The sequence below is a fragment of the Plectropomus leopardus genome, chromosome 1 (genome assembly GCF_008729295.1).
Source record: "Plectropomus leopardus isolate mb chromosome 1, YSFRI_Pleo_2.0, whole genome shotgun sequence".
Classification (NCBI taxonomy): domain Eukaryota; kingdom Metazoa; phylum Chordata; class Actinopteri; order Perciformes; family Serranidae; genus Plectropomus; species Plectropomus leopardus.
The window spans coordinates 33,666,118-33,685,670 of NC_056463.1; the positions used below are offsets into that span (position 1 = coordinate 33,666,118).

The following is a 19,553-nucleotide window of genomic DNA, read 5'->3' on the forward strand; positions in this document are numbered from 1 at the left end:
TTTTGAATATATATTTTTGTTTTGTTACCTTTTTCTTTTTTTTCCTTCTTTACCTGTTTACTTAATTTTTACTAAATTTTAGGTAATTTTCTTAACTCGTAACTCGTAACTCATAACTCGTAACTTCACCCCTTTGTTTTTGAAAGCAGTCAAGCCAATTTGCTCGGTTTTCAAATGGTTGTCTTCATTAAAACACAACCAGTGTGTTTTCAATTTGGCAACATAAAACTCAAGATCATTGCACAACTTATTGGACTATTATTGACAGAAGCCCTTTGGAAGTTGCTGCTGGTCTAATTCAACAATCACATCCACATTTCCAGAAGGCATTATCTTTATACAGCACAATGGAGAGTTACATTACATCCGCTTCACTGATGGCTGGATAGCTTACACTGAACCAGCAAAACCAGTCCTGTGAATTTTTTTTCCAGAATGAAGAAAGCACAGTCATTTCTGAACAAGGCAACATAGTAGTTTTTGCCTTGCAGGCATGGTAGCTTCATGGTTACAGAGGTCACAGTGTCAGTTCTCATAACAGATACTAAGTATATTGTAAGAATATGCCCTTTAACATGATACTCACCACCTTCTCATTATTTAGTCACTCTAAGGCAGAGAATCATACCACCTTCAGTGTCAAAAGGTGGTATGCCGCTTAAGCTTACAGTACACATCGAACATCATAAAATAAATATGGAGTAGATTATAATGGTCCCTGAGCGTTTGTGCACAGTGATACCACAGTGCTTCACCTTGAATGTTTTCATGTAGAACAGCTCCAGCAGTACAACAGTGGGCTGCTGATGTGTGTAATAGAGTTCTTGTGTGGCAAGTGTTGAATTTTTAACCATCCTAAAGCCAGCTGAGTAGACTTCAGCCAAGCATGAAGATAGGAAGGTAGATTACCTGAGCTAAATCTACAAAAGCATAACATAGCATAGTGAGCACAGGGGTGGGGCGAGGGGGCCACTGCCCATAGTCTTTTTGCACAGCCTGTGCTCAAGGGTGTCAAAAAATGATGCTTGGTTAGTGGCCCCCGGTGTCAGAAAAATATGCATCAATTAGCGTCTGTATGAGACACACTGAACTTCCAGTCAACTCCAATATAGACCTGTCTGCATCATTATTAGACAGGGCATGTGTGTAGTGTAATGAGCATAAGAGTCTGCATGGGGTGGATGGGAGGGGAGGTGAATGGGTCCAACAAACACAGGACATTGACTCAGGAGACTGGTGTTTCTGTTACAGGTTAAACTAGAAGGTTAAACAAAGTTTAAAAAACTAAATTACATTTGTCCTTGGTCCTGCAACATCTTTGGAGTTGAAGGATGAGTTGATTAAAAGTCAGAGTTGAGTTATTTTGTCACGTCAGTCAATACCACAATTTTTGTGATTAAAAATGTGTACTATATTACAATACTTTTTAAGGAAACTGCCCTCTGTGTACCTTTGCATAGTCATATTGGTGTACAATCAGTGCATAATCCACACAGAAAAGGTCTATCTTCCCTATATAGTCCCTCACACACTTTGTTGGTTGTTTTTGTGATTGTTGCAGCCGGAAATGCCTGATTTCATGGCAGCTTTTCTAAAAAAAATGTGTTGCAAGTTTGAATATTTTTGGCTTTTTTTTTTGTTTGTTTTTAAATTAAAATAACAGGGCAAGTGAATATTGCAAAAAATAGTTGTGATTCTGTCTCACATTCAGAGGTCATAATTATGAGTATTCAGTGTTTCCCACAAAATTAGAATCTATTTGTGATGAGAGGGGGCAGCCAAAGCTCAGCAGCAGACGCCAAAGAGTCACCCTAATAGCAAAATGGCTCAACCTTGTCATTAAACCTGTCGATAAACATTGAGTAACGCTAGCTGTATGACACTAACAGTTATTTCCTGTCAGTGTGTGTGTGACAGGCGCAGCAGTAGTCTCATCATAAACAGAGAGAGAATCGATACACTCTGCAGCTCTACAATGAAATTATATTTCACTCCTTTTGAACAGTTAAATTTAAGATAAAGTTGCAGTGATTGGACAAAATTGCAAGATTGCACAGAGCTCACGGGGGCTGGATGAATTTGTAAATAATTGTGATCATAACATTGTAAAATCCTGGAGGGATTATATTATCTGTATTATATTGGTCACATTGTGGCAGTCCATCCATCCACCTCCCTAACTTAGTCTCTCTGTCTGACTTTTCTGTCATACTGGAAACATTTTGCTGTACAGTCGCCTCTGATTTCTTATTTCTACATATCTTGACCTCAGCAACTTTGCATCTTCATCGACATCTCTCAGCTTCATCATCATTTTCCGATTACTGTAAAGCTTGCTAATGCAACTCCACTTCACAACGCCTGCAGCACTTAGTAGCTCCATTAGGGAGGCTGTGGGCATCAATGTCTCACTGCACCTCACAAGACACTAATGAAGAATTAGTGGCGATGGCCTTCTCTAAATTGGACATTTTGTAGTGAGTTGCATTACAGTGAAAATAAACTAGAAAACAGATTGTGCAGTTGGAGGCTGGATTATTGTGAGTTTCAAAAGCTTAAATAATGTGAATTTAATGACCTGAGAGCCACAAACACAAAGATGATACTTGATGTAGGAACAGCTTTACTTATGAACCCCTGTCCCATTGATATTGGTTTATCATTGTGGTATTTACTCTGCAGAATAATATAAGAATGAAACATTTGTTACAGACTGGTGAAAATGTGCTGTGTCATTTTACATCCAGTTGATAAGCCGGTGTTTGCTCGTGGGGCTCCTTCAGTGAGTGTTCTGATGAAATGTTGCATTATTTGTGGCAATGATGAAGCTGAAAGTCTTCACAGGTGAAACGATGATGTAGGGAAACACGTTGACGGAGAGGAGGAGGAATAGACAGACGGAGAGATTACACCTCCCTCGTTGTGCTTTTTCTCTATGCATGGGAGGAGGAGGAGGAGGAGGAGCATCCTAACACCGCCTGAAGGACGCAGAGCTGCGGTTCGGAACCGGGCTCTGAAACCAAATCCAGTCGGCACTGGTCCTGGGTGGAGATCCCGGATGTGGAGAAACAGCGTCCTGTAGTTCTACGTCGGGTACCAAAAGCCGTCATACATACACACGCGTCGTCTACGTATTTAAATATGATGTAGTCGATACGCGCTGGCTGGACAGGCTGTGAAGAGAGGTCGCTGACGGACTGTGCGTAATGCTGAGTGGACAGCAGTATTTCTCGCTGTATTTTCCAGCCTAGACGGGCTATTGACAAGCGATTCGCACTTGTTCTGCAGTGCAGCTCGTCATTCAAACCAGATGCTCCCCGCCGGACCGGACCCGTTCAGTTTCATGCCGTCCAACCCGACCGGAGCCTGAGCCGAAGGATGCAGGTTAAAAACCAGATCTGCACCGAGCGGAGCAGCACCGACGACCCGGAGCAGGATGATAACCAGAAGAAGACCTCGTGTTTTTCCAACATTAAGATTTTCCTGGTGTCGGAATGTGCGCTCATGCTGGCACAGGGCACCGTGGGCGCCTATCTGGTGAGTTTCAGTCACCACGGACACAGTGTTGGTCTGTCGGATTTTTGTGTATATCAGGTAACATCGGGTTAACGCAGCGCCCTTCAAACCGGCACAGGCAGACAGACGGTGAGAGGAGCGATGCGGCGCTTCCGCTGATGCGGTTAATAATCATATTATTCTGATCACATTAGAATAATCACATCCTCCAGCAAACCATGGGACGCGGTGCTTTCACTGATTGATGACTTGCTGCGTATTATCCATCAGGCCTATGCACCATCTGCATGACACAGTGCGCGTCACAGCGGCGGCCGTAGGCTCCACGTTGTTGTTGGAGAATTTTATATGCGTATATGGACGGTATGCTGGAGAGCACGTTACGAAACACTGGTCAGGAGGTCCATCCAACCTGCCGGCTCTGCTACAGTCTGCGGTCGTATGCATCAGTAATGCAGAAAGCCTTTGACACGGGAGGATATAGGCCTAGGAGATGACGTGATCACCACAGCAGAAGCGACAATAGATTATGTTATATTTTCAGAAAATAATCCCTTATTTTATACCATTTACATTAGATTCCCAATGGAAGTCTGATGCATATTATTGCTATAGTGCTATTTTATGCATTTGATATGTCAACAAAAGGGATAAGCTCTATTCAGCAGATGTATAATGAGTTTAGGAGCCAAAAGAAAAATGATTAAAAAGATAAAGGTTTCATGCAAGACCACAGATGCAGAAGTGAAACATCTTCCCCAACAAAAACAAAAACCCTGCACTGTAAATTTTGTTAAATGTTTCAATTTTGATAATTTTTGCAATGGTGGTAGACAATGTGGACAAAGCCAACCACAGCAGTTAATGTGTTTGTTTGGTCTACCTGCATTATTAGAGTTGGCCTAAATCACTCACTGTATATCTATATAGATGTAAAAGATGCCACTTTAATCTGAATTGTAATTTGCCTGATCAAAGTCAAAGCCCCTGAAAGGTGTCAGCACAGTTTTGATGCTATAAATAACTGCACCTGCAGGCTGATGCTTCATTTTATTGTTCATGTGGGACAGAACATTTAGTAGAAAAAATATTCATCTTCATCTCTGGTCATATCAGCACAGTTCAGGAAGGCATGTTTAAAGAGGCAAGGTCAAAGGTCAGTTTCTTGACTCTTAAAGAGGGCCCCAGGGGTGATGTTTTTTTTGTAGGCGGATGTGGAGGTTTTGTTTCTCTGGTTTCCTCGTCAATAATCCTATGGGATTTTTCCATTGGAGTTTGGATCATTGCAGTAAATAAGATCTCTATAAACAAATGTTTCTAATGCTTATACGTGTTGTTCAGCAAGATGGTCTTCAAAAATGAACACCACATTTAGGATTTTCAAAGCCTAAATGTAATCGCCAGAAGTAAAAAGCTAACTTTAGGCTATAAATGAACTGTACTACAGTCACATGACTTAACATTGTCACCACGACAAGGCTGTTAACCCGTGTAAAACCTTGTTTGACTTCCAGTAGATTTATTTTACCACTTGTTAGCAACTGCCTTTTTAAAACACATAAAAGCTTTAAAATTTGCAGGTGGGTTATGTACTTAAGTATTTTATGCCGTATAAGAAAATGTGAAAGTCCCTTCAGCTTGTGTTAACCACAGACCTTATTTTAGGCTTCTAACTAAAAAACTAATTGAAAAAACTCATCAACTTTAAGATAAGGGAACCAGGAGTGCTGAAATACTAACTGATTTGCAGGTTTTAGGACTTATTCCCTGGGTATTCTGGTCGATCTGACCTGTATGTTGGTGCAACTTTGGGTATATACTGTCTATGCATGTCCAACTGTCTGCATCCTAGGCAAGCTCTGTTTAAGTCATACTATATGTCATGAATGAGTGTTTTATTCCTTTATGCATCAGTCTATCCTGTTGCTAAACCAAAATCAGTGTACTGCTATTTAGGATCTGAATGACCGTTGTGGTGTGCTTCTATGGGTATGTGCTGTTTGTGTAATTGTACTGTATGTCTAATTTGTTTGTGAACTTCTTTAGCAGAGCTGTCTGAGGAGGCTAAATGAATTTTATTGCAAAGTGACAATATGATTGACTGTGTTGTATCGAATCTTATCACATCATATTGCATCACATTATATTGTCTAGTATCTTATTGTATCACATTGTATGGTGATACTTACTGAGATTAATTATCTCTTTCTCAAGAATGATCTGGCCAAGAGGGCAGCATAAATATTGTTCTAACAATAAACACAAGCAGAAAAATACAACTGTCATATACCACATATGAGCAAGCACAGCAGTCCAGTTAAAGTCAACACTAAAAACAGTTATATACATAAACATGTGCAATGTCCTAAAACAATCTGAATGAAAAGTTGAGGAGCAGTCACACTGACCAAGTGCTATTTTCTTGATGCTCTGAAAGTGAGTAAAATTCCCCCATAGTAATCAGCTCAGAAAATTTCAGGTCCTCCTGCAAGTTATTCCAAGGAGAAGGGGCAACATATTTATAGCTTTTTTTGCCAAGTTTTGTGCGAGACTCAGTAAAATATTATGAGAGCAAAGGGGGTGTTGATTTAGGTTTTTACACATACAGTATGTACACAGATAAGAAGGAACCAGCCCAAGCAGATTTATATTTTAAAACCTACCAATCAATGTGGATCAATGGAGCTGATCTCCAGGATCCAGTCACACGGTTACATGTCCCTGTAGAGATGCTGGAAATAAGGCTTTCAAAAAAAATGTTCTCTATGATGTTCAGTGTTTGGCAAAGACTGCAGCTTGGCAGAAACACCACTGAGCTGGTTTTAATGTGTTTTGCACCAGTCACAAATTTAAAGTGCATTAGTGTTTACCTTGAAGACTGCAGTGGATCCTTCTATTTTATACCAGCAATCCAATCCAAAAGTGCACCTTTAGCAAATCCTGCTGCAGACAAAAGCGGCATAGAAGCACTGTCGATCCTCCCCTGTTTAAATATTGTTTGTCATCATCTTTTATTCTGTCTCTTTTTAATTCAGCCACTTTCTGGGCTCACAGTGTGCGTTTATTCTCTCTCTTTTTTTTCTGTGGCACATTGTGTTTTACAAATAAATTATAGTAAAGCTTTTGAAGAGGATGTAGTGATAGTGACTGAAGATCATCACTGTCAGCACAGCAGCACCTGCATAACAACTTTACATGGCTCAGTCTATATTCACGAAACTGAAATGGACAGCGTTTTTCTGTTCTCTAAAGCTCTAAAACAATTTGAATTGTCTGTAATTATTTGCGTGTATTGGACTAAAATGTCTAAATCTGGAACATAAAAGGTGTTAAGCGGCTGTTCTCCTCAGCAGCCAGTATGAGGTTCTACATAATTCTTCTAGAACCACAAGAATAAATCCTCACACTGTCATAGAGACTCAGTGACCTCTGAACTGCATCATCCCAGTGTAATATCAGTGGACTATGAATTTCAACTTTATAATGATTGTATGTGAACAGTGGACACAATGTGAATGTTCAGTTCATGTTAAGTAATTGTAACTAATTGTCAGGCTGTCAGCTGTAGCATTTTGTCCGTCAGTCCCACACGTGTTGTATGCTGACAGAACTGGGTTAGTGTTTCACAGTTGAAACAACAGACCTGTCACAGCCATCTTCCTATTTTAGGAGTGAATTACACATTGTTCATCCTTTTTTTTAGGAAGTGGGGGAGGGCTGCCAGTTGTCGAGTTGTTTGGACTGCTGTCCAGACACCTTTGGTGGCGTTTCACCAAGGACAGGCCCAGTACAGCATGACTAGCGTGAGGGCATGGTGCAGTTATCTCTCCATCATTGTACATATTAGCACATCTTGTTTTTTTTAATAATAAAGGATTTCTATAAGTGGTTTGCCCAGAATCAGTCCTCTTCTACCAGAACACCCTTTAGAAGGAATAAAATTAAGTAGAATTAGATTAAGATACATGTTTTAACTGGACCCCAGCATATTAGACATTGTTTTCACTGTCTAAATTTAAAATTATCATTTTTTTAAAGCACAAAATCCAAACACTGCTTCGCTCCAATCTCTTAATTGTTTTTTGGTTTTTCTTTGTTTCATGAGACAGTAAATTAAATATTCTTGTTGGTGTGACTGTTGGTGGGGAAAAAACAATTTAAGGGGACAGTTATCCTCAAAATACAAAAAACCCCCCAAAACAACAAAAAACTCATATCTTTCCTCTAAGTATGATTTATCAATCTAGATTGTTTTGGTGTGACTTGCAGACTGTTGGAGATTTCGGTCGTAGAGATGTCTGCCTTCTCTCCAATATAATGAAACTAGATGGCTTGGCTTATGGTGCTCAAATTACCAAAAAATATGTTTGAAAGCTGAAATCAGTTAATTGGCCAATAATTGATACAGAAAAATGATCAGTAATAAACAAGACAACAAGATATTGTCTTGTTTTGCAGTAGAATTTGGAGTAACAGAATAAACAGGATAAGCAATATAAAAAAAGATGAATCTGTATTACACATAATCCTTTTGATTTCACCTGGTTAAATTTCTTCTTTTCATGTGGAATTGTTTCAATAAGTCTTGAGGCTTATACTGTACCTTTTTCTGTGGATGAGTGATTAATGCAAGTTTAAAATAACTCTTGACCAACCTTTTATTCTCAGTTCTGTAGATGATTTGGAGCACATTTGATGCAACCTCATCGCTTATACACATCCAGGTTTCATAATTAGAACAGCTGCGTGAGGTTTCTTGCCTAAAGCCACACACATGCACATGTCCCTTTTTCCCACATTGGCATCAGACTAGCCTCAGGGTTGTTTTTCGGTGGAGGAGGAGGAGGAGTGTGCTGATGAAGATGTTGGAAGCAGAGCAGCTCAGCTACTGTGTGTCATCAACAGGTTGCTTTTGCTGAATAGCACCTGAAGCTCAATGCCCTGCCTTCTTGTTTTACACAAATATTAAAATGGATTGCAAAATATATGAATATTTTATATTTCTAAAAGGTGGATACATTAATCAGTAGAGTGGAGATGATACATTATTACTAAAATCAAGCTTATAAACCTGCATTAAAAACTTAGTGGTTTGGCTATGATGTCATTTTTGGTCCTAAATGGCAGCTAGTTGTAAAAATATTTGCTCTCTTTCTCTCTCTCCTAGGTGAGTGTCCTGACCACTCTGGAGAGACGCTTCAACCTCCAGAGCGCAGATGTGGGTGTCATCGCCAGCAGCTTCGAAATCGGCAACCTGGCCCTCATCCTGTTTGTCAGCTACTTTGGCGCCAAGGCCCACAGACCCCGCCTGATTGGCTGCGGTGGGATTGTCATGGCGCTGGGGGCATTGCTGTCAGCCCTGCCGGAGTTCCTGACTCATCAGTATGAGTACGAGGCCGGAGACTCGTGGCACGCTGAGGATGGCAGGGATGTCTGCTCCAACAATTCCAGGTCAGAGAACCGAGACTCTGGGTTTAAATGTGGCAACAGAGCCAACACCAACATGATGTACCTTCTGCTGATCGGAGCCCAGGTTCTTCTGGGCATCGGAGCCACACCTGTCCAGCCTCTGGGAGTGTCCTACATCGATGACCATGTCCACAGGAAGGACTCTTCACTGTATATAGGTGAGTAGCACTGAGCTGCTGTAAAAGTGAAGCATATGAGCTGAGTGTGTGTCAATGGTTGTTATTGTTTAGAACTGTTTAATATTTAATATGTCTAAAGCTTTTTGCATGGTAAACTCTTCAAGTTCTTCTGGTTCTGACTGGTTTTAAGCTTAGTCAAACAATACAAAAGCCACAGAAACCATTATGATGTCATAGATATGTTGCAGATGGGTTATATTTGAGCTATGAACATTTTCAACATTATAGAGAAAGGACACAATAACTGACCTAAACTAATTTAGAATCAGAGACTTAAAGCAACACCAATTTCACAACATCATGAACAGTGACACAATTTCTAACTGATGTGCTTTAAGAAATAGTTGCACATTTTAGGAAAACACTTTCTTGCTGAGAGCAGGATGAGGAGATTGATACCACACATATTTCTTTACTCTAATACAAAGCTAGAGCCAGCAGGCAATTAGCTTGCCCTAGCATAAACTCAAGAAGCAGGAACAGCTAGCCTAGCTGCAACACAAAACTCCCCTAAATCCCCAACTTGTCCTTTTTTACATTTCTGTTTATGTGACAGTTCAAAAGTAGGGTGCCCATATTTTTAAACCCCCAAACTGGAATCCTCTAGAGGTCTGCACGTTCAGGCGTGCATAAGCATGTGTAGGATGGAGGAAAGTTAGTTCAGTGCTTAGCACACCAATCAAGTTCACCTTTCAGCACCATGGACAACATCCCAGAAGGTGAAAAATTGTGTTTTGTCTCCCAGAATCAACCAAAACACAGTTTCTTTGAAAACTGTGTAATGACACTATAAAACACATGGCCAGCTGTACAGTCAATGCATCAGAAGCTCTGGTTGTGTTTCACCACACGGTGAGCTGCCCATTTCTAATGGCTGTCACTGGCGTCTGCACCCCTGAAGTAATGTTAGGTCGCAACTGTGCTACTTTCTGCATTTAGCCTCCACTTCTGTTTGGCCGTCTTAATCTGATTCTTTATATCAGCATTTCCACCGTGTGTGACTGAAAATGTAGACTACTCTTTTGCAGTGTGTGAAGAATTAAGCATTTTTGTTGCTGCATACTTTTGAGTTGCAAGGAGTAAGCTACCTGGAGCTTCTCAGAAATTACCGATTTTAGCTTTGGCATTATAACCACAAGTGTCATAGCAACAGCCTTGACAGAGACACATTGATTGACACACACTGAATTACTAATGTAGAGGTGCACAGTATATTTTTATATTGGGTTAGGTAATAATTAAAAGAGCATGACAATTGCCTATGTCAGAACTGAAATGTCTACAAGTGATCTTATTATCATTTTAATTGGGGTGAAAACCAGGACAATTAGTGTTTTACAGATCTTTGCTCAGACTTGGGATCCAGCTTAAAACTGTGGCCATCCTGGAAAATCAGGATGTCTGGTCACCATATTAAAGGAACAAACTATAATGTGTTCATTAGTCAGATTTAGAGGTTCTCGAAGAAGATTTTTTTTTAACTTTGGCGAGAACAAGGCCAGCTGTTTCCCTTGTTTTTAGTCTTAATACTAAGTTAAGTTTATCGCACGCTGACAAAAACCTATAGAGTGCACAAACACGAGGTTGGCATCGATCTTCTCATCTAAACTTTGAAAGTGAGTAAGCATACTCATCAAGATGTCAAACTACTTCTTTAATGATGTGTGATTGGTCAGTGACCTCGGCCTGACACACCCATAACACTATAATATACAGTGATTGAAATCAAACTTGGCATGTTCTCAAAGGCAGTTGAATATGGCGCTGGCTGTAAATGCCAGTACACTCAATGACACCGCATGTCTGTCCTTCCACACCAGAAGATGGAGTGCATGGGTGGAATAAATGATGCAGAAAATAATATTACCCCTGACATCCAAAACTCTGGCTAAGCCAACATTTACAACTAATAATCAATGAAGAATATTATTTAGAAATTTTCCTACCAGTAAAAAAAAAAAAGCAGAAAACAACACTAACCCTAAACTAAACAACAACGAGCCTGATTCCTCATGCTCCCCGTCTGGCTGACTCGCATTCCAGTTAGCTGGAAGTAATAAGAAAAAAAAGCTAATGTCATAATCACATCTCTACAATCACAATATCTATCTGAGTAAATGGGATGATTATACTGGCATAATTGAAACATGACTGTGACATTAATCACTCACATGCTGGAAATGATCAACTCTCCTTAATTAACACAGAAGCTCATTTTAGAATTACAAGACTACAAAATTATATTAAACAAAATCTTATTACTGATACAGTCCTCACAAAATCATAATTAGTCACGATAAGTTAGAAGCATGGTTAATGGCAGGTGAACATTCAAGTAGGAAAAAGAAAGCAGTGTTAGGGAGCTGAGGAGGGTTTATGTGCAGTGCGGTGGATACAAATGTGGTGACAATCAAATCACAATCAGTGGAAATAGACACCATAATATACAATACAGAGATATTTTTAGCTGTGTCTAGCTTTTGTGGATGACAATAAAACAACTTCAGTTCCTATGATATCAAGTGCAGAAATGGTAAGTGCTGCTCACTTAGGAATTAGGAATTAGGAGTTAGGAATGCCCTTGGTCATCAGGAGTAGAAAATTAAAAAATGAACAAAATAAGACATATACCAACTGAAAACACTGATAAGAACAATTTTAGTCATACAACTCTTTATCTGTACAGTAATATTGACTGCAGCTAGGCCTCCATGCTAGTGCCTCTGCTTTTGATATGCTCCTTAATAACTGAATCCCTACCACAAGCTGTATAAAAAACAATGGACATAAGTACTGTGACAACACCCACTGGTTTTAGGATCCAGAAGCGACCATATTTGGACCAGAGGGTGGAGCTGTGAAGGAGCACGGTGTTGATCTGACTTTATTCCCAGGAGACAGTCTGTCACTGAAAGTAGCCACATGTCCTGTCATGGGTGTTGAAATGAGCCATAGAGATCAGAACCTGTTTTTGTGCCATGCTGTAAACATGTTTATTTCTGCTGTAAAGCTGAGCATTTAACAATGGGGTCTATGGGGATTGACTAGCTTTTATTGGCCATTAGAGGAACTGCAGTTTTTGGCACTTTTGCGTTGATTTTTCAGCTTCAGAGTTTGCTGCTTAAGCCCTACCAGCCTCAAAGATATTCTCAACATAAACTAACTGCTAACTGCTACTCACTTTGGTGTTACAAGGCTGACTTCCCAGGTATCACTTCTCTGTTAAACAGACCACTAATACATAAAGGAATATTGAAATGAATTGCTTTACAATTAAAAACATTTTTTTGGAATTGACTTCAACCTTTTTTTTGAAGGGGAACACTACCTAAGTTAAGAGTTCCAATATGTTATTTCCATGTATAATTTTAGTCGCTATTCATTCTTTAAAGGGGAACCATGCCCATTTTCAAACTTCATTCTTATTATTCCAATGACCGAAGACAGCCCAAAAATATTAGTGAACATGAGCTACTCTCTCTTGTGATGTCATCAAGTATTAAGTCTGGAGGTGCTTCTGTTTTGTTTTTTTTAATACTCAAATAAGTTTTTTTTACCCTAGTGTTTTCAGTCGTGAAACAGAAAATGTTCTCATACACTCTAAACATTCCCCTGGCTGCTCTCAGCATCATCAAGCACATCATTGACCATCATTGTCTATGAAGTAGTTTCAGAATTGATACTCAATGACATCACAGATTTCAGTTTTAGCACTCTAGGCTTTGGATTCAGGAGAGAGTTGTTGATGTTTACTCATTGTTTTGCTCTGTCTGAGACCATAGGAATAATATATATGAAATTTGAAAGTAGGCATAGTTTCCCTTTAAAAAAGGAAGGGCGACTGAAATGATACAGGATGAGGAAATGTCCATTTTTGTCAGTAGCGTTGGTACACTGGAACTGAACGACAGTGGCTGTCCTCTCCTTCAGCCCACATCGAGACATATTGTGTGTCATGCAGTGTCATTGTGTGTGTGTGTGTGTGTGTGTGTGTGTGTGTATTTTTATGGTAAATCTGACTCAGGTTTGGTGACACTTTGGCTTAGTCATGGTTTTCTGTCCAGATTAAAATGAGAATGTCTTTAATAGCTACAATGAAAATACATTTCATGTGCCTTGGTGTCACTGCAGTGCACATGACCATCTATCATTATGTATTAACTCTTTGGAACCTCAGCACAATGGCTTGATTTCTTTCAAAACATGGGAAGAAGGCAATGAATAACTTGACAAGAAATTGGCCCAAAATTATTAAGAAATTATTGAAAAATTACATGATATTTAGAAAAGAAAGCAAATAAGCAAAAAAAAAGTAAAGTAAAAAAAAAAGAAATTGCTTAAAAAAAAAAAAAATACAAAAACTTTTTTTCTGTAGCATAATTTTAAATATATAATTAAAGATATACGCATGTTTCTAAACATTTTCCAGTTTGTTTTATATCTAGTCAATGTCTTGTTGCCTTTTACTTAAAAAAAAATATATATATACCCACACACACACATATATATATATATATATATATATATATATATATAATATATATTATTTTTTTTTTTTTGCAATTTACCAGGATATTTTTGCCAAGTTGCTCATTGCCTTTTCCCCATTTTTTTTTAGAACAAAAATCAATTTTTTATTAAATACCAGAGGTTAAAAAGCTTGTGAAATGCATCTGAAACAACTAAACTGGTGTCAATCCAGGGTCGAAAGGGTTACCGTTTTTTTTTAATGATCTAATTTTTACAGAAAAAAAGAATTACAGTCTAAGTGTCTAATAACAAGTGCATAGAATTTTATTTCTCTAAAATAAAAAAAAACAAGAAAGAAAGAACAAAGAATATATTTAGTTATTTTACTCAGCTATTACAGTTTGTCATTGTAGGAGATGAGACAGATCCAGCAGCGTGTTTCAGTGATAGTGCATTGCACAGTATTGATGTCGTTTTGTCCAGCCCAAATAATGACTTTGGCCAGTGGGTGGAAACATCCCCAGCTATTAAATATGTTAGCTATGTGTGAGGGTATGCATGAGTCTGTGAATAGTTGGGCTATTTTATGATCATCTGTGCTGAATGGTAAAGCTACTATGTTGCTAAGTATTTAGTGGCAGTTATTTTTAACATGGGTAGGACTGTGTGTTTAAGGATAAAGAAGAATTATTGTGTGTAGAAGACTACTGTCAAATACTTGACAGCTCTGATATATCTTGTGTTGTCGTGGTTGATGGAGAAATTGTAGGTCTGACCCTGCCTCCTCTCACCTAAGTGCCCTTGAGCAAAACACTCCCATCCCAACTTGGGCAAGTGTTGAGTGGCCAGCAGCAGCAGAGGACTGCAGTTATACTTAAAGCAGAAACCAAGAGGTCGACATAACACACATTACAGCCTGTCTGCCGAAGTTTGCCAAGGCAACAGTACAGAGACAGGCGATGAGGCTATGTGCCATTCCTGTTCATCTCACCGCTCAGCAACCTGCTACAAGCACAGCTCCATCTGGGGAGAATGAGACAGAAGACTTCCATTAATACTCAAATAAAATGTGAAAATTAGTATTTCTTGTTAATATTTTAGCAATAGAATTTCAGCCAGTAACGAAATGTGAAATGAGTCTTTTCTGAAAAGCTCTGGTTCCTGTGTGACTGTGAAAGGACACAGCAAGTGATGCCGAACTGCCAAATGTTGCAAATAACATGCAACTGTGGTGTGTTAGCAGAAATTTATTGCCAGTAGTAGAAAAAAAAAAAACACTTGTCAGTATAAAAAGTTAACCCTTTATTGTCATATTCCTTGTTCCACAATCCAAGAATAATGTTGTGGGTATTATATTGGTAATTATTAGATGATGTGATCGACCCTGATATCCCACCATGCATCTCTTCTTATTGCAGTTCACACTCATTTGCCGGTTTTAAAGCTGAGTATGACCTTTTAATTATTGTATGATAACGTGAACTATTAAAATCACCATCACAGCAAATGTCAAAGAGCTGATGCCACAATATGTCAAAGCAATATGCTATTCTGTAAGAGTTCTTCCTCAGTCTTCATCAGTTTGACTGTATGGGAGGGAAAAAAAAACCCAATCATAAAAGAAAAAAAATCCAGTATTGTTGGCTACCATGTGGCGAGTTGTTCCTCCTCTCCGGCCTCTCTGCTCGTCCTTGACTAGTTGTCCCTGTTAGCATTTGAGCGCAGACCACTCGCAGGGTAAGAAGGCCTGCGGTTTGTTCTGTACATGATTTGATCTGTACAGTCTCTGTCAGCAGGGCTCAGAGTGGAGGAGACGAGGGAGATGAGGGAGGGAGAGATGGACAGAGGATGGAGGAGAGGAGGGAGGGCAAACAAGGCTAGCACAGCGCCCAACAACCCACCCTACCCTCCGGCTTGGCTAGAGGCCAACTCACACCAGATGTTAAACATTACACTTGATATTTTCTTTGCCATTTCTGAAAAAGTAAAGGAATTCACTATAGTTTTACATCGCCCATTATTTGTTAACCAATTAGCACAACTAAACATTTATCATCTCTAAAATTCTCTGTTTACTAATGTTGTAAATGAACTACAACCACAATAGAAACATTTTTTAGAATGTTGCTTCATCACGATGCTCATGGGTTTCAATCTGTCATGCTCTGTATGTGGAGTTTGCACTTTCCTTTTGTTATGTTTCTTCCAGTCTTCTTTTTAAGTTAAATTGAAAATTGTTTGCATGAGTTTGTTTTTTTTATACCTCCACAACGGCAAAGGCCAAGGCTAGAGGCATTATCTTTTCAGGTTGTAGGTCGTCAGTGCATCCCATTTTTGTGAACACATTATCTCAAGAACGCCCCTCCAGGGAATTTCATCAAGTTTTGCACAAACGTCCGCTTGGACTGAACAATAAACTGATTAGATGTTGGTGTACATAGGTCAAAGGTAACTGTGACCTTGCATTCTTCTCTTTCTCGTGAATGTGATATCTTTAGAACACCTTTCAACAAATTTAGCACAAACATTCACGTTGAGTCAAAGATGATAAGACTGATGAGACTTTAGTGGTCCAAGGTCAAAGTCACTGTGACCTCACCAAATATATTTTTGGCCACAACTCTAGAATTTGTATGCTAATTATGACAGAAGGATAAAACGATGAAGTCATATATCCAAAAGGTGAAAGGTCAGCTCCGCTTTGACATTCTAATGTTCTTCTAAAAGAAAACAAACACTTTTCTGGCCATAACTTAATGATATAACTCAGAAACAGAAAGGGAGACATTTGATCAGATACTGATTTAATGACACTAATCTTGGGCTTCTTTGCAGCAGCATCCATATTTGAAGCATTTGGTTTCTAATAAATCTGGACAAACATGGATTTTTACTGCAACTTGACTGGTCCGCAGACGTCTACAAACGCAAGGCGATAATTATGTTCAGTTTTTTTTCCCCTGCTATAGCATAGAAACCTGTTTTGCAAATAACTCATCCTGCCCTCTTTTGAGAAAAAAAAGCTATATTGAAATTAATTAGCGCTAAACAAAAAGCGCAGCCAAGGTTGAAAGGAATTTGATTCGCTTTGCAGGTAGTTAAAAAATCGAAATTTTCACCGCATGATGGTTATTGCATCATTTGAGAACAAATGTCAACCTGCTGGTGGCGCTAGAGAAAAGGCCAAAGGATCAATAAAACTGGTAGGATTTGTACTCTTGCGACCATGAATGTCTGTAAAAAAAAAAAAAAATATATATATATATATATATATATATAATCCATCAAATTGTTCTGGTGGGAGTTTTGACAGCGAATGACTTACTGTGATTTCAGTCGGACTTTAAGGGTCAGAACTGCCTGTAAGTCCTGATTGTGTTTGTTTATGTTTGGCCTGTGATTGACTGGATCTGACAGTCCAGGCAGTCAGTCAACCAAGGACGTCTCTTAACCGCAATCCTTAAAAAATATCACTGTTTGCTGCTTTATTTTTGAGCACTCTCAAGCTGTTGGGCAGTGACATACTTTTAATTTGGAGTAAAATCTTGACTGATTTGGTAACGTGGACGTAATTCTGTGTCCCAGATCAGTGCACCGTGGCCTTTGCCAGTCCACAAGGAATTGTCTCTTTCATAACATCCCCCAAGCTCCTTCCTTTGACACTTACAGATAGTCTATTATTCTTTCCTTTACACCACCCCCTCTCTGTTCTGTTTTTTTTTTTTTTTTTTTTTTTTTTTTACAATCCCAGCATATTGATTGCCATGGTTACCTCCTACAATGTGACTGCTGCATCGTCTGTTGTGGCTCTGTAATTGCATGGAGCCCAGTCTTTATACAGCACATGTTCGTTATGTGCTGCTCAGTATTTCTGCTGCCTCTTTTTGCCCGTCTCAAGGCCGTTGTTTGACGAGCCTGACGTGTGAAGACAAACTGTATGAAAGCCACTGAATAATGCAGCGTGACAGAGGAGCAGTTAGGAGTTGTTTAGCAAACATCTAACCAAATGATTAAATATTAAAGCAGCAGGTCTCTACGGGCTCGCTAACAAACCAGATGATAGAAGGAGCGGCTGCTCTGTTGTGGCCACGTCTTTACCCAACATGGATCAATACTGGCTGAATGAGAGATTGAGGACACTGGGAATACTCAAACCTGGAAACACTCCCCAGTTGTCATGGCACATGTCCCTCAGCATGCACTTGTCCTGTATCTGTTCTCTGTCAGTGCTGCAGCATGTCCTCTGTCCAGTGATTAGTGTCCAGAACTTTTGAGCAACAGATCCGTCAGCAGACTGGTAAAATGAAACAGAGACTGTTTTTTTTTTTTTGTTAGCTGGCCATCAGATAATCATGCCTTCTGGTAGATGAGAGAAAAAACAACCATAGCTTTAAACAAAATGGCAGTATTGCAGCTGGTACACTGCAGCACAAGAGTAGGATCTGTTTGATTCAAAGTGTCCGAAGAGTCCCAGCCATGCTCGCAGGTCTTTGAGGCTGCACAGGCACAGCAGCAGTGCTTTGATCTAAATGCTAAAGTCAGTATGCTAACATGAGCACGGAGATAAGGTTACCTTGCTGATGTTTATCCATCCACATCAGTTAAAGTATGTCCCTGTCTATTTTAAGTCCTCAACTTATACGGCCTGAAAATGGCCTCCCACAAACTTGCTCCTGAGCTCTGTTGACTACAGCGTAATGTCCGAGCCCAGTTGTAATTGGATTATTGATTGCTGTCTACTGCTTGACTGATACCTGAAACAAAGGCGCATACTCCTCCTATCTAGCTCACAGAGTCTCCAAAAGAGAATCAGCTATTCTCTTATTGAATTCACACACCTTTGTTTTTTTTTTAAAAATAATGTATCCCCAAATAGTTTCTGCTTTACATATTAATGAGCTTCAGAGTGTGGTGCTTTTTTTAAATGTTTGTATCTCAGTAATGGAAGATGTAAGTCTTTTGGTGTACAGTTGTAATCACCACAGTAACATGGCTTTTAAAGACTATTGTCATTCCCAACTCATAGCAATAGGATATGCCCTCAGGTAGTTTCAATTTATGATGCCGCTGGATGGCATCAGATTGAAATGCTGCTGGTAACGAGGTAATATAAGGAGCTTGGAAGTCCCAGCAGGGCGATGGATGGGTCCAACAAACCCTGGACTTTGACTCAGTCTGCTGTTTGTTTCTCAAATTAGTATTGAGCCAAATCATTGTTTTTTTGATAAACTAACTGCATGCTTGGAATCGCACAAGGAATAACTATGAGGTGTTCGCCAGCGTTGTAAGTCTATTTTGAAAAAGACTGCACGCATGTAACGATTTCCTGTGAAAAAATAAGTGTATTTTGAATATGAAAAAAACACAATGCATGTGCATGCATGAGTGTAAATTGACACAGCATCCTGGAACGTCAACAGCAGATGCAGGAGGATACTTACCATGTCACATGTAGACATGAGCAGCCACTGACCAAGCGCCAATATTTCCAGAGTTCACATGAGAATGTGTTGAAAGATTTAGTAGGCTACTTAAATGCCTCCAGTTTTTCTCATTTGTCAGGTATTTGCATTTGTCTGCTCTGTCAGAAAGGAAGATTTTATCCTTAAAAATATCCTTATCAAATCCAAAATAGGTTTTACAGAAACTCTTAAACACAGTAATTGTTTGGTGCAGTAACAGTATGCCTCCCAGTGTTGCTTTTTCTGTCAGTCCACCACTTTGGTTAAGAAGTAGGTGTGTAAGACTGGAATCTTTGACTAACTAACATATGTGTGACTTGATGGTCACCTCATCCCAGTTAGACCTTCTCAGAGTACTTGAGACAAGGCTGGACAACAACAGGAATGTTTAAGGTCTGCAGCAGAGTGCTAAATGGCAGCAGCAATACAGTATATTACAGTACAGGACAGTAAAGGA

The 19,553-nt window shown here is 39.3% G+C and overlaps 1 protein-coding gene across 1 annotated transcript in view; it reads left to right on the forward strand.

The window, feature by feature from the left end:
* The first annotated feature begins 3,216 nt into the window (after positions 1 to 3,216).
* Positions 3,217 to 19,553, forward strand: part of LOC121943069 (solute carrier organic anion transporter family member 3A1-like) — a 29,558-nt gene continuing 13,221 nt past the window's right edge. Inside the window, exons 1-2 of the mRNA XM_042486449.1 lie at positions 3,217 to 3,537; positions 8,684 to 9,143. Of these exons, the coding sequence (XP_042342383.1) occupies positions 3,379 to 3,537; positions 8,684 to 9,143 (619 nt within the window). The 5' untranslated portion in view covers positions 3,217 to 3,378. The remainder of the gene's footprint in view (positions 3,538 to 8,683; positions 9,144 to 19,553) is intronic.